General features: G+C 37.1%; 1 protein-coding gene across 3 annotated transcripts in view; it reads left to right on the top strand.

The window, feature by feature from the left end:
* Eys (EGF-like photoreceptor maintenance factor) overlaps positions 1-14,869 on the top strand; it is a 1,135,848-nt gene that overhangs the window by 1,057,289 nt on the left and 63,690 nt on the right. For all 3 annotated transcript variants that reach the window (XM_078019814.1, XM_078019816.1, XM_078019815.1), the window contains exon 25: positions 3,767-3,949. In XM_078019814.1, coding sequence (XP_077875940.1) covers positions 3,767-3,949 — 183 coding nt within the window. The remainder of the gene's footprint in view (positions 1-3,766; positions 3,950-14,869) is intronic.

Consider the following 14,869-nt stretch of genomic DNA (forward strand, 5'->3'; position numbering starts at 1 on the left):
CTATTTCCCACAGCTCAGTAGTTCCACTTGGTCACTTTTGTATGTACTTCATAATTTAAATTAAGACAAGGAACTCACTGCAGCATATTTTTTAAAACAAAAAAAAATTATATTTAAAATAATGATGTCTTATTTCTCTACCTTTATTGGGAAGGAGAAAAATGTTCCTTAATAAACATCCCAAAACAGGATTTTATAACCTTTCTGTGGCAATATTTCCTAAAATGTTTTCTGAAGGTATAATATAACATGTCTCAAAAAGATTATACTTTGAGGCTGTAATACAGCACTATAATACTATGGAAAATATTATGACATTCTCCCTTCACTTGAGATTCTTAAAATTTTTAATAGCCCTACATGGTGTTAATATACTTTTGACTATGCATGAAATGTTTCCAGAACATTGCTAATGATTTAGCTGCCTTCTTCCACATACTAAACAATTAATGTTTAGTTTAAATTCCAGCAACTTCCTTCTTTCTTCCTGTTCCCAATTCATTGCTATAACTTTAAAAGAACTAGAAAATAATGCATGAGCTTACGTATAGGAGTTATGAAGCAGCCAGAGATTATAAAAGAAATAAATATGCTTTTAGTAACCCCCAAATAAAATTATCTGTTAAATCTCCTAACTTGATGACTGATGCTTCCAGAAGTCTGATCTGGGTATTTGTATAATAGATTGACCACATTAAACAAATGTTACCTGGTTGAAGACCATAAATGTCTTACTTTTAAGAAACTGCAAAGAATGATTTGTAAAATTGAAAACCTTCTTTCTCCTAATCCAGGTTAGTCCATGTTCTCCTGCCCAGTTCAGCAGGATCAAGACAGTGTGTATAAAGACATAGAAGTCTGTGGGAGATGGGCTTTATGACCTTTGACACCTTCTCCTGACTCCCATTGTCCCCCATAGTGGCTCTATCATTTTATAGGCTCAGAGTTGCTGAAGAAAAAGTCCCTTGAAGTAAATCACAACTAAGAGTTTAGAAGAAGAATTTACCTGACAAGAGACACTCGGTTCTCTTTACAGTACCATTGCATGGAAGTAGAATGTGACCTGTCTGTATATTTTTTTTCTATTAGCCACAATTTTTAAAGTAAAAAGAAACAGGTAAGATTTATTTTAGTAATATAATTTATTCTGCCAATGTTTCTTGCATATAAAAACCCCTGAAGGGCTGGGGTTGTGGCTCAGTGGCAAAGTGCTTGCATTGCACATATGAGGCACTGGGTTCCATTCTCAGCACTACATAAAAATAAATAAACAAAATAAAGATATTGTGTCCATGTATAACTAAAACAATTTTTAAAAGCATTTTTAATAAGATAGTTCACATTCTTTTTTCATATTAAGCCCATCTCAGTCAAGCCAAGCCATGATTCAAGCCCAGATTTTAAAATTACTGGACATGTGACAGAGTCACTCCTTTGGGCAGAGTTATTCTCAAACTTCAAATGTACTTCTTTTTGATAGGATAAAATTGTGTCTTGGATTTGATTCTGATTGATACTACCATTGATGATACATTTTTGTTAGTTAACTGTTTAAATAACACACTCTTCCTTTTTCAAAGAGTTTCTCATGAATTGTCTTGTCTTTGTGATTCTGCATAAGCTTCACTCTTGTTACATTTCTTAATATCACCAGTCTTTATTTTTATTGTGGATCAAAGGCTAGCCTTCCAGCTCTCTCCACCTATCTGAGCTTCACACTTCATCCACAGGGTGGTATTTTTCTGTTGTTTTGTTGTTGTTGTTGTTTGTTGATTGTTTTTATTTATTTTGTTTGTTTGTTTGAGACAGGATCTTACCACATTGCAGCGGCTGGCCTTGAACTTGCAATCTTCCTGTCGTGGCCTCCCCAGTAGCTGGGATTACAGGCATGCACCACTGCACCCAGCCACAGAGTAGAATTTCTAAAAAGTAATTAATCATTGCCCAACTACTTAAGGATTATAGAAAAAAATATGAAGCCCTTCATGATTTGACCTCTTTCTACCTTGTTTCCTTTCCTTCCACCTTCACTTTTTATACTTCATTCTAAAATTTGCAGATTTCATGAGTTCTCTGAATACAATATGCAGTTTTAGACGTCATACCTTAAAACATCTCCTTCTACCTGAAATTATCTTTCCCCTTCACCTACCAGGTGAATTACTGCTCACAGCTGAACCTCAACTTTTAGTCCAGTACATTCTGAATAAATTTATTGGCCTGACACTAGCTGCTTAATAGAGTGTATTTTCTTATCCTGTGTCACCATCTTTGTGTCCTGTGACACAAAACACAGGATCTGACAGTAAAATACATGAGACTTTTTATTGTCAATTTAACCTAAATGTAATAAGATCTTTAAATAGATTTATTAATTATTAACAGAAAAAAATGCTAAAATGAAACAATAAGCATTCCTCTTCTTTTTTAATATTAAAATATTGTAGAATTCTGTTTTCACTGTTTTTAATATCAAGACTGAAAGGCTGTCAGTATTTTTATTCTATTTTAATATGCCTCATGTATGACTCATGTCCCCTCAATCAACCTACCCACAATACAACTGAAAGTAAGTACTTGATGGAAATAGTTTAAAACACAAACAAAATTCTTTTATTAGAAGAGCTAACATGTCTCAAAAACCCTACTTCACATTCTGGCAAGTTTTGATAAAATTACACTCACTCTATGCCATTTATCTCAAGATATAAGCCAAGATTTTAACAAAATATCAAAATAAAGTATTCAGCTTATTCCACACAAATATTCTAGTTTAATATTCATATGAAACAAACAGAAATAAAATTTTCTGATAACAAGAATCATCTTTCCTGAGATAGCACAGTTACTTGCTGTATAAACAATTACTATCAGACTTAAGAGTCTCTTTTGTTTTAAGCATTAGGTACCAGCATTAGGTCAAGGATATTTCTTGAGGCTTGTAAAAAATCTAGTTTTACAGCTTCCCAGGAGATCCAACATCTCTTGAGAAGAAAGAAATAACATAATGTAATCAAAAGAAGCTCTTCTTCCCTCTGTCCAGATGTCCCAGTCAATAAAAATGGATCCTAGGAAATTCCACTAATTCTGGAACACTGTCCATAAAAGACAGGGGTGGAGCTCCACATCCCCCTTCCTGTTTCTTGTGGTCCTCTTGGAGTAGAAAAATAAAAGCCAATTGAGAGTATTTATGGGGGTGGGGGGAAGAACAATAAAAGAGGGGAATTGGATGTAAGAATAGAGGCAGGAAGAAAAGAAAAATGGATAGCTAATAGCACTCCTCAATTAGACTCCATCTAGTACACACTAGTCCTTGAATTGCTTTGGCTCATGTAAAGGTTCAGGACTAGAGAAGCACAGTTTGTTCCAAGTCGTGAGTTTCTTTCTAAGTCATATCCAGTGTTTGCATGCCAGATTGTGTTTACCAAGCACCTGAGCAAATATGTTGACTGCCAGTGATCTTTTCTGTTTTCTAAAATTGAGTTTCTCAACCCAGAGCTTTGCTTTTTAAGTAAATCTTCATTACGCAGAAAGGGTATGTGAGTGAAAGGGTTCTATGCAGGATCTAAAAACATTGCACTTCCTTTGTTATGGTTTTGAAATTCCCCTTTGAGTCACTTAGTTGCTCAATGCTGAAGGGCACTTAAGTATAATTACTGTGATAGTAAACAGACTATCCAGCCAGATGCATCGGCAAAATACAGCCTTCCTTTTATAACTACATGTACAGGTTTATTTTAATTGTTTGATTTGGGTTTTTCCACAGCTATTAATATCACTCAGCCCAGCTTCGGTGGCACGGATGCCTTTGGATACACTTCATTCCTGGCTTATTCACGGGTTTCAGACATCAGCTTCAGTTATGAATTCCACTTGAAGTTTCAGCTGGCAAACAACCACTCAGCACTGCAAAACAATTTGATATTTTATACTGGACAAAAAGGCCATGGTAAGATTAAGTGACCTCTGTAGGACTTGCCTCTCTCCTTGGAGAATACTTTAAATATTCTTCAGGAACACTCTCATTGACCATGGATGAAGACATTTGCCTAGCTGCAGCCTCCTCCTGTTTTCTAGCATGTTCCTTATAATCTGAAGCATTCAGTGGTTCTCTGACCCTTTCTGAATTCCTGGTTCACACTAGAGCCAAACATGAAGACCGAGGCAGTGACCAAATCACAGGGGAAGTAAGTTTATTGACTTGTTCTTTTCTCTGTTTCTATTTCCATATATGAGGAGAAAGAAGGGAAGTTCTCAGAAAGAACATGGCTTTACAGCATGTTGTGAAAAGAGAATGGGTTGAATATCCTCAGAGAAAACCTTTACAAATGAAAGGGACAAGAAATTAAGAAAGCACTTGACCTGTCACAAAGTATTCCAGTGCCTTACCATTGGTGGGAAATCAACTTAGAAGTTAAATTTGTCTTTCTTAAGTAGAAAACAGTTTTACATGTGTTAGGTCAAGGAAATTCACATTTGTTTTATTTTCAAATCTGCAACTAAGAGTAAAGCAATTAATCATTTACCTTCTCAGATGTTTTCATCTGTGAAATCAGCATATTATACAAAAAAAAAAAAGAACTTTCAACCATTAGTGCTTCTATGTTACTAGGGAAAATAATACAGTCTGATTTTGATTTGTTTTTAACTCATTATTTCCTGATACCAAATATGCCTTTCTGGATTAGCACATGTTTGAAAAGAGCCAAATTCTCAGTGTAGGTTATCAGCTCCCACCACATCTGAGGACGCAGAACACTTTCCCAATGTTATCCTGAACCCTAATGAGCCCTCTTAACTGGTCTCCTGCCTGCGGTGCGTTCTCCACATTGTAGTAGGAATTACCTCTAAAAAGTTTATGAGATCATGTTGGAATCCTGTTTAAAACACACCTGTGGCATTTCACTATACTTAGAATAAAATCCAAGACTCCCTACCATATTCTCAAAGGGCCTTTAGGAGCAGACCCTGGTCTGGTTCTCAGAATATACCAGGCCACTTGCATCATCTCTCTGCTCCCCACTACATGTCTTCTTCCTGCGCCTTGACCATCTAATGCCTTCCTGCCTTAGAGGCTTCATGCCAGCTATTTGCTCTGTCTTGACAGTGGGCTCCACAGCCTGGCAGTGCAAACCTGTATCCAGTCTCCACCACTTATAAATTATGTCAATTGGTTTGATGTCCTAGTGCCTCAGTTTTCTGACCTGCTACTCAGGTAAAATAAAATTAATTCCCTAATAGAACTGAGAAGATTATGGGCTGGAGTTGTGGCTCAGTGGTAGAATTCTCGCCTAGCATGTGCAAGGCCCTGGGTTCCATCCTCAGCACCACATATAAATAAAGGTATTCTGTGCAACTACAACTAAAAAAAAATAAATAAACATTTTTTAAAAATTGAGAAGATTAGCAGATTAATACATGAGAAGCACTTAAAATAACATTGGACACAAAAGACACAGCAGCTTGACTTTTCTCTGGAAGGTTTTCTCCACCCATCTTACAAAATAGTCCTTATCCTACAAGTCAAAGTTATTTCCTATTTCCTACCTCAGCTTTTTACTTGTTTCTTTCATAAATCTCATCTCAATTTGTATTTCTTTTGTTATTTTTTATAAAGTTGTTTCTTATCTTCACTACCAGAAGGGGAGTTCCATATAAATAGAGACTAAGTCAGTCTTACACAACTTCATATCCCCACACTTCAGCACAATACCTGGAACATAATTCATATTGAACAAAAGAATCAAAGAAACACAATAAGAACAAATAAAATTGAATGATATATAAGCCAACAACACAGTTGCACAAAGGCTCCCAAAGAAAAGCCATTCTTGGGGGCTTCCAGTTCAAATGACATATCCTCCATTAGGATTTCCTGAATGACTGTGGTCCTCTCCCCCATCTGGTGAAGCCTTCCTTCTTCTGAACATAGTTTGTCCTGTATTTAGTGCATGAACCCTTTGTAACAGGCTACAAAGTTATAAATTTCTTTCCTCATTTATACAAAATGTATCCCAGCTAGGACTGTATCACCCACAAAGACTCTTTGGTGCAATTTTAACAAGTATCTATTTAATGATTGTCAGGAGACAGGAAGTAGAGAAGAGAAAGAAAGAATTCCTACCTTTAACCCTTTTACTCTACACGCCCTTCATTCTATATGTATCAGCAGTATCCTTCCTAGTAGCTAAAAACTATCAAATAAAAAATTCAAATAAGCATCAAAGACTCTGGGAATGCCTTGTTCTAAAATAGATCTCCTAAATCCTTAAGGATACTCAGAGGGAGAACCCAAGCAAAGGATAAACACTTGGCCGATGAAAATACTGCCACCAGATACATATTTTGGCATCTTCAGCTAAAGACTCCTTCAAAGTTCTCAAAATAAAGCAAAAATCTGCATTTTATAGGTTTAGAGCAGGGTTAAGTAAAGACTACATAACAAGCAGACACAGTGAACTTACCATTTTCTAATCAGTAAAAATGAGAAATCTAAGGCACACAGTTCCACATCGTACCACCTGAGGGCACAAGAACACCACGAAGAAGAAATGCAGGCTGCAGAGAGCTTTGTAAGACAGTGTTCCTCCAAGTAGGACCTCGGAACACCTGTGTCAGAATCACAGTGGGGTGCTCATTCAAACACTAAATTCAAGCCCCTCTTGAACCAAAAAGCTTTGAGTTTCACCCAGCTTTTTTTTTTTTTTTTTTTTTTTTTTTTTGCAACTAATAATATTTGAGTATGACCACTCAAAACCTTTTGGAACCAGCTAAATTAGGCCACAAATGGGAACGCACTAAGGTAATTATTGCCCATCATATCTTATATAGAAATAATGCATCAATTTATGTAGTATAAGGTTATGAATTGAAAAAAATCATATTCCTTTAAAACATCATGACTAATATTAGCCATTAATTTGCAATTGTCTGTTCTGTTTTAAAAAATGATGATCCAAGTCAGTATTTTTAACAGTGATATCTTCATATTTAGGTGTTATTGTTCAGTAATAATAGATTTATTACTACTGAAATCACTATTCCATAGGCTTCCTTTCTTTCTGTGGTAAAGAGAAAGAGCAGAAGTCCACTATATATACAACAATGTAAAATGTAAGGCAACTTTAATTTCTGATAAAACCTATGAAAATACAAGGGTCCTTAATTTTCCAACACTGATGATACTCTTTCCTGAGTCCCCCCAAAGCTGGCCATTGATTGTGTCAATTTTCATCCTCATGAACTCTCTGGACAAACTATGCTTTCAAAAATGTTTAGCTTGAAAACATCTCTCCTACTTAACCTACTCCTCTTTCTATGATTCTGAAGTCTGATTTGGCATTCTTTATCTTCTCCCTTTCTATCCCCTATTCCCTTATAATGTATGTCTTAGAGTTTGGCTCTTCTAGAAATAACAAGTATGTCCCACAATGGTCCACAGATGAACACATTGTCTTCCCTTCCTACCTCTCTTCTGTTTGTGATTGGCATGCAACCATTTTGCTACCCTGGGAAATGTAGGAGCTCCCTGAACTTTTCCCTCTTAGCACCTATATCAGAATTACATTAGGGTGCTTGTTAAAACACTAATAGGCCTGCCTGAATTAAAAAAAAAAATGTGTTCATTTTGACAAATACTTACCAGATACCTAGATACAAAGCCTTCTTCTATGTGCTGGAGGCACACTTACCAACAGGACAAAGTCCTTGTTTTTTCTCTCTATTTAATCCCCCATACTCAAACACCAAGGTCTGTCCATTTTATCGTGTTACTTTTTGTATTTTCTCCTTGTACCTTCATTGCTCCTGGATTATCTGCCACAAATGGTTGCAACAGCAATCACTTCCTTTCCAGTTTCCCTGCTTAGACATGCCACTAATCCCCTCTATCCTCTATCCTATTACTACTGGAGATATTTTTAACAAGTCAGAACACACCTTTCCAATCAACCTGGATCATAACACATCACCTAAGCTCTTTGGTAATAAAGATGTCTATCCAGCACCTGTCCATTCGCACCATCTCTTCTTCCTTCATTCACCCGTCACTCACCAGTATTGGCACATGGGCACATCCTGGATCCTGTCACTTTGTCCTCCATGTCTGTGTTTTGTATAGGCAGTTCCAACCTCCTGAGCCTCCCACACATCCTTTGTGTATCTCCAAAACACTTCTACCCTCAGCTCAAAGGATAGTTCTTTTTTTTTTTTAAGTCTTTCACAATTCCAAGAATTAATTCCATAAGAATTGGCTGATAACAATAATATCTTTTTATACTATTTGTCTGGATCTAAAAACCAGAACCATTGCTTTCCTTCTTCATATCAATGGTGATTATCACATATAGACTACAGTTTTTGAAATAATAATAAAAACAAAAACTCATGGTCCTCGTCACAATAAAACTTAACATTGGTTTAGGGAGGGAAGATATATGTTCTTAAAATCTTGTTAACACCACATGTCAAGAACCATGTCGTGCACACACAGCATCTAGCATAACATGTAACAGATTGTGTGAAAAGAAGGACCCAAATGAAGGAAAGGGTGGAATTCGCAAAGTAGAAATCTCATGCAGCAAGAAAGTCAGGGGATAGGCTCCCTGGATTGTGTTTCTCAGTCGTTCCCTCCCATTTCAATCAGCAGTCTACAATCAGTGCTACAGCAGTCCCACTACCATTCCCAGTTCAATTCTCTCCCATTCCAGGCCCCACTCTTGCCCAGCCCAGCAGCCAGATCCTTCCATGTGAAATCCATCATCCCACCTTCAGAGCTTCCTCTTGCTGGGATTGCCTACACTAGAGCTCTTCACCTCTCCCAATACAATCCATCCACACAATGTTCTCTGATAAATTCAGGCCCCCTTATATACTTCACAAAGAATCCTTGCCTGGGTAGTACTTTGTAGTTTACACCCCATCATTTGAGATCTGATTACATACTGTTTTGTCATGCACAATCACTACTTTGAACTATATAAGGTACCATTTTCATAAATCAAAAATGTTAGAATAGCAGTGATTTCATAATTTTCTCCCTCAGCAAGATTAATCTTAAACCCCTGTAAGATGAACCATGCTTCAATTTCTTTTGTATCCCCAACTGCATCATTCACATACAGGGTACTAGATGAGAAATCAATAATGACATGTTTATTGATTCTTTCACAACTGAAAGACTCTCTGCAGACAGAGGCTATCCTGGTTAGCTAATAATCCTGTGTAGGCACAGATTGATCTCGATGGTAGTGTAGAAGTGAGGACCCAAAGAAAGAAGGGAAGGGAGATGTGTATCACTATTTACCTGCTTGAAATGTAAGTTAGAATCTCACCTGAAACCTATATGTAACAGGTTTAATACAGTGATAGAATTTTTCAGAAAAAGAAATCTAACTTTCTGGAAACTTGATGGATGTGCCTAAATGTTTTATGTGCATAGCTTTCCATAAGTCTCCATCATGTAGGTCTTCTGTGCTGTTGTAATTATGAAAGGTTGCCTCATATTTCATGCCAAATAATTTCTTGTTTGCTTCAAGCCCTTAGTTATTAACTGTAACAGAAATAACAGTTCATAAATATAACTTGATGTTTTTCTATGGAAAAAACATGAAATGAATGTCATCTATAGTACAGAAAAAGAAAAATGAAGTGGGGAGTGTCACAAAAAGCAATCAGCCCACGCTGTTCTTCAGAGAGCCCTGTACTGATCAGGAGAAAGGAAGATGCCTGATGAATGAGAGAGCAGGCTGCAGCCAGGTCCTCAGCAGAGCATGTCTCTCAACTCCACAGCGCTGAGGCTCCCTATAAACATATCAGACAGTGTGTGCCCATATTTGATTTTTTTTCTTTTGCAACAGAAAATCATTTTTTCTGTTCATTATCTTCTTCAGTAATCACAGGAGGAGAACTGAAAATCATGACAGTTTTCTTCCTGACAAACTCAAACTCTCAAAACTTAGTTTTTATGCAATTAAACATCCTGAACTATAATGACAAAATTGTCTAAGTCATTAAATAATTTGAGTTTTCAAAGATAGTTTACAAAGAAGTTAAACTAATTTTCTTTACTCACTGAGAAAGATACAAACATTGTCACATTTGAACAGCACTCAGAGTTAGAAATGACAAAGATCCTTGCAAGCCCTCCCACCAGCTTTTTTTTTCAGATTTACAGAAGAAATGTACATGTAAGCATCATTCAGAGAGTTACCTCAATGTCACAGGGAAATAACCAGAGCACAGAAAAAGCCAAGTGCATATCAAAGCCAAGTGCATATCGCTCAACTACAAGCCCACACTCTTTATGTTGGTTCTACCCTGCCAGCAAGGACATGTAGTTCCATCTTATGAGAATTCAAGTTCACCCACAAACTGATGCTTTCATTCCTATTTTCATTGTCTCATCTTTGACAGCAAGAGAAATTTGCCACTTTTTCTAGTCTAAGCGGTATAAAAATAAGCATCATCTGTCACACAGAAAATGTATTTTATCACCTTCTTAGGTATGAATGGATACAGATCCCAGCACTGGATCTGTTATTACTAGCAATATTGCCACAGTCTTTATAGCACAGCTGTAACTCAGAGCACCATTTTAATTTGGCCACTACAATAGCCAGTTTGCACTGCATGCTTTTTAATAATTTAATTCCATGAGGCAGACATTCTATGGTATCCATTGTGCACAATGGCAAATGAAGAGACGTCATGGTCATGACTATGCCTGATTCTGATGCTTTCAAAAACCTAGAATATCTGTAATTTAATTGTGATGTTAAAGAACAAGCAGTGAAAAAGTCTGACACTATGATCAGAAGCTGTACAGATTTTACAGATCTTAAGATAAACAAAGAAACAAAGACTGTAAATTCCTTAAAAGTTAATCTAGAATCTCAAATCTCAAGTCATTTGGCAGGGGGAGGGGATACTAGGGGTTAAACCCAGGGGCGCTTTACCACTGAGCCACATCCTTCTTTATTTTTAATTTTTAGACAAGGTCTCAGTAAGTTGCTAAGGCCTAAGTTGCTAAGACTAGCCTTGAATTTGTTATCCTCCTGCCTCAGCCTCCTGAGTCACTGGGATTACAGGCATGCACCACCATACCTGGCTCTCAAGTCATCTTAGTGTTGATTTAGACACTTAATATGAGAGAAAAATTATTGAAATGCCTACACTGAACCACTAAACCCATCCTGTTCTGGTAGTAAGACTTGCAATCTTTTGGATCTTGTTTTACACATATCACTTTAGATATATTTTTCCATTGTATCACCTTAGTTTTGACTCTTTCACACTTATATAACTTTTCATTTGTATCTAATTTAGTTTTATTCCTAAAAACTCTTGTAGCCAGCTAAAGAGTCAACTAAAATTTGATTTAGTTTATTTTGGTGTCTCTGTGTTGGCTTCATTGTACTATAAAATCAAGAATATTTTATAAAAAGATACTTTCCTTCTTTCAGAAATCTAACGGCTTTATTAGCCCTAATACTATAATCAAATATGGCCACAAAGGGTCTGCACCCAAAAAATGATTCCCTCAGAAGGAAACTCCCATCAGTAGTTATCGGCCATTGACTGGGCAGTGTGGGAGGCTCCCAGCTTCAGTCTCTGTGACTCCTCTGACATTGTCACTTCCACCTGCCACTTCCACTTGAAGGAAGAAAAAGCCATCTGACACTTATTTTATGAATCCACTTGGAAATGTCTTTTTTTAATTTATTTTTTTATTGTTGGTTGTTCAAAACATTACATAGTTCTTGATATATCATATTTCACACTTTGATTCAAGTGGGTTATGAACTCCCATTTTTACCCTGTATACAGATTGCAGCATCACATCGGTTACACATCCACTGTTTTACATATTGCCATACTAGTGTCTGTTGTATTCTGCTGCCTTTCCTATCCTCTACTATCCCCCTCCCCTCCCCTCCCCTCCCCTCCCCTCTTCTCTCTCTACCCCCTCTACTGTAATTCATTTCTCCCCCTTGTATTATTTTTCTCTTTCCCCTCACTTCCTCTTGTATGTAATTTTGTATAACCCTGAGGGTCTCCTTCCATTTTCATGCAATTTCCCTTCTCTCTCCCTTTCCCTCCCACCTCTCATCCTTGTTTAATGTTGGTCTTCTCATGCTCTTCTTCCCCACTCTGTTCTTAGTTACTCTCCTTATATCAAAGAAGACATTTGGCATTTGTTTTTTAGGGATTGGCTAGCTTCACTTAGCATGATCTGCTCTAATGCCATCCATTTCCCTCCAAATTCTATGATTTTGTCATTTTTTAATGCAGAGTAATACTCCATTGTGTATAAATGCCACATTTTTTTATCCATTCATCTATTGAAGGGCATCTAGGTTGCTTCCACAGTCTTGCTATTGTGAATTGTGCTGCTACGAACATCGATGTAGCAGTGTCCCTGTAGCATGCTCTTTTTAGGTCATTAGGGAATAGACCCAGAAGGGGAATAGCTGGGTCAAATGGTGGTTCCATTCCCAGCTTTTGGAAATGTCTTTTAAAAACACTTTGAGTTATTGTTAAACTAATGGGGTTATCATTGCCATTGTTTTCAAAAGGGAGAGAAAAGGAAGGGAGCCATCACATTAGCAAAGACTCAGGGAATCACACATCCATGGCCTTGACTGTTGGGGACTTTGCTCTCCTCTGCAAAGTACATTATCATATTTAAAAGGATAAATTAGATTTAATACATGAAAATATTGACCACATTAGAGAAATAGTATGAATAAATAACAAATCACACCTGTTCTTTTTGTATTAGTAAACCTGCTCTTCTAAATAAAAAAGAAAAGGATTACTGATCAGCTGAATGAGAATTACCAGTTTCTATGACGTTTAAAAATCATAACATTGACCTTTGGGTTAACTTAAGTGTGCTGAAATACACATGGATTTCGCAGCACAGCTGATATAAATGTTTGAACTCCCAATGTGCCCCCTTCCAACAGTCCACAGAACAGCTCCCAAACCACTCTGAACACTTAGGCAGGACCCTGGAGAGGCAGCTTCCACTTCTCCCCAAGTCAGTAGTTCTGATTTCTGAGGTAATGTAGCCTCGGTATGAACACAAGCCTGTATGATCTATGATTTATAATGCATTGACCAGAATCCGTGATAGAAACAAAAGGGCAGTTGCCTTTAGAAAATCTCTCCAATACACAGGCTTGAGTTACTCCTTTTGTACATGAGTCTTAGTCTTCCTTTTGAGAATTTCATAATGAAACTATGGCTCAAACCACAAAGCTACTCTTGTCAGGCCTTCCTTCAAGTTGGAGCTAGCCAGATTTCTAATGACTGTCACTGCCATTGTATTTCTCCCCACCATAAGCATTCCACATGATTGCTACAAAGCAGACAGGGTTGCCGCATAGATCTGCTCATTTTCTCCCTTTTTCCTTCAGATCAAGCAGGCCTGCACAATTGCTCTGAAACCTCTGGTCATATATGCCAATTAAAGCAGAGGCTAGGAAAACTGCTAATATAAACAGCACAACCTTCAGGTTTAAAAACAAACCATAAACAAAGAATCCTGTAAGCACTTCAAACTAATTTAGGGAATAAAATACCATCACAGTTAAAATCATATGCTTGTGATGCAAATATTTTGTCTTATAATACTTTGTAATATTTTGTCGTGTAATATTTTATCTTCCTAAGGTTTTAAGCATTTAGGATGGACTCCTATCACCACCACATACCCCTCCTACAACACACACTTCTAAGACCCATCGGAGACCCCTTGGAAAGGCCTGACAGCTTTTGTCTCAAGCTCTTTGCTCTTTTCATTTAGATTGCCCGTGGAGCATCCTTCACCATGCTTCTCTCTGTTGTGGTCTTTCCCGTGGCTAAGAATGCCGTATCCCTTTCTTCACACAGACCGCTCCTTGTCTGCATTAGTGAATCACTGCTTTCTGCCACCCTGAAGCCAGATGCTATTCTGACCACAGCATCTCCTCTTTTTCCCCCGTGAGATCTCCCCTAATGAGTCTATTATGAATTGTTCTTACAATGCTAAGCATGGTTCACCACAATGCCCCCACTTTGAAGCTCTCTGCTTAACAGTACTTGTGTAATTGAGTTATGACTGTTCTTTCTAGCCAGAGAGACCTAGTGTTTTATTTTCTGTGCATTCTAAAATGATTTTAATTCACTTCCTGGATCTTGTTGCTCTTAACCACTGCTCATGTAGAGTCATCCCCTTTTGTTTCCTTCGTCCCCTTTCTTACCACTTGCACAACATAATCTCTCTAAATCCTTCCTTCTTAGCACCAGCTCTGAAGTAATATCCAACAAGGATCCCTTGCCTTGTCTGAAAAATCTTCTTAAGCCTGGTTTCATTAAGATTCACTGTGAGTTTGTGTTCTGCATCCCAAATGAGCTGACTTCCAGTTCTTTTCATGAAAAAGAACTCTGATCATGTCAATCCTCAACATCTCTATATAATAATAAAAATGTGGCATACCACCTGTTTCTTTGTGAACTGACAAGTGTAAAAATACAAATATCCATATATTTACCAAAGCTACTCGTTAGAATAATGTTCTATTAGAAAATTGAACTTGAGAATGAAATTATTCTCAGGCATCAGTGGCTGTTAGAATATGCCATTGTTTATATTATTATGTACTGTTAAGTCAAGAAATTTCCATTACAAGAAATTCCAGGAAAGGGACACAAAACATAAAATAAAATGCTAATAAAACCATGCCTTCAAGTGATTTTATTTCACCACCATAGTTTAAGCTTCCCAAATCTTTTGGTGGGATAGGAGTAAAGCATTAAAACAATTAGGTCTGTAGCTTTAAGAAAGAAAAAAAAAAAAAAGGAAAAATTTGGCTGCTATCCCTGA

This window comes from Ictidomys tridecemlineatus, chromosome 8 (genome assembly GCF_052094955.1).
Source record: "Ictidomys tridecemlineatus isolate mIctTri1 chromosome 8, mIctTri1.hap1, whole genome shotgun sequence".
Classification (NCBI taxonomy): domain Eukaryota; kingdom Metazoa; phylum Chordata; class Mammalia; order Rodentia; family Sciuridae; genus Ictidomys; species Ictidomys tridecemlineatus.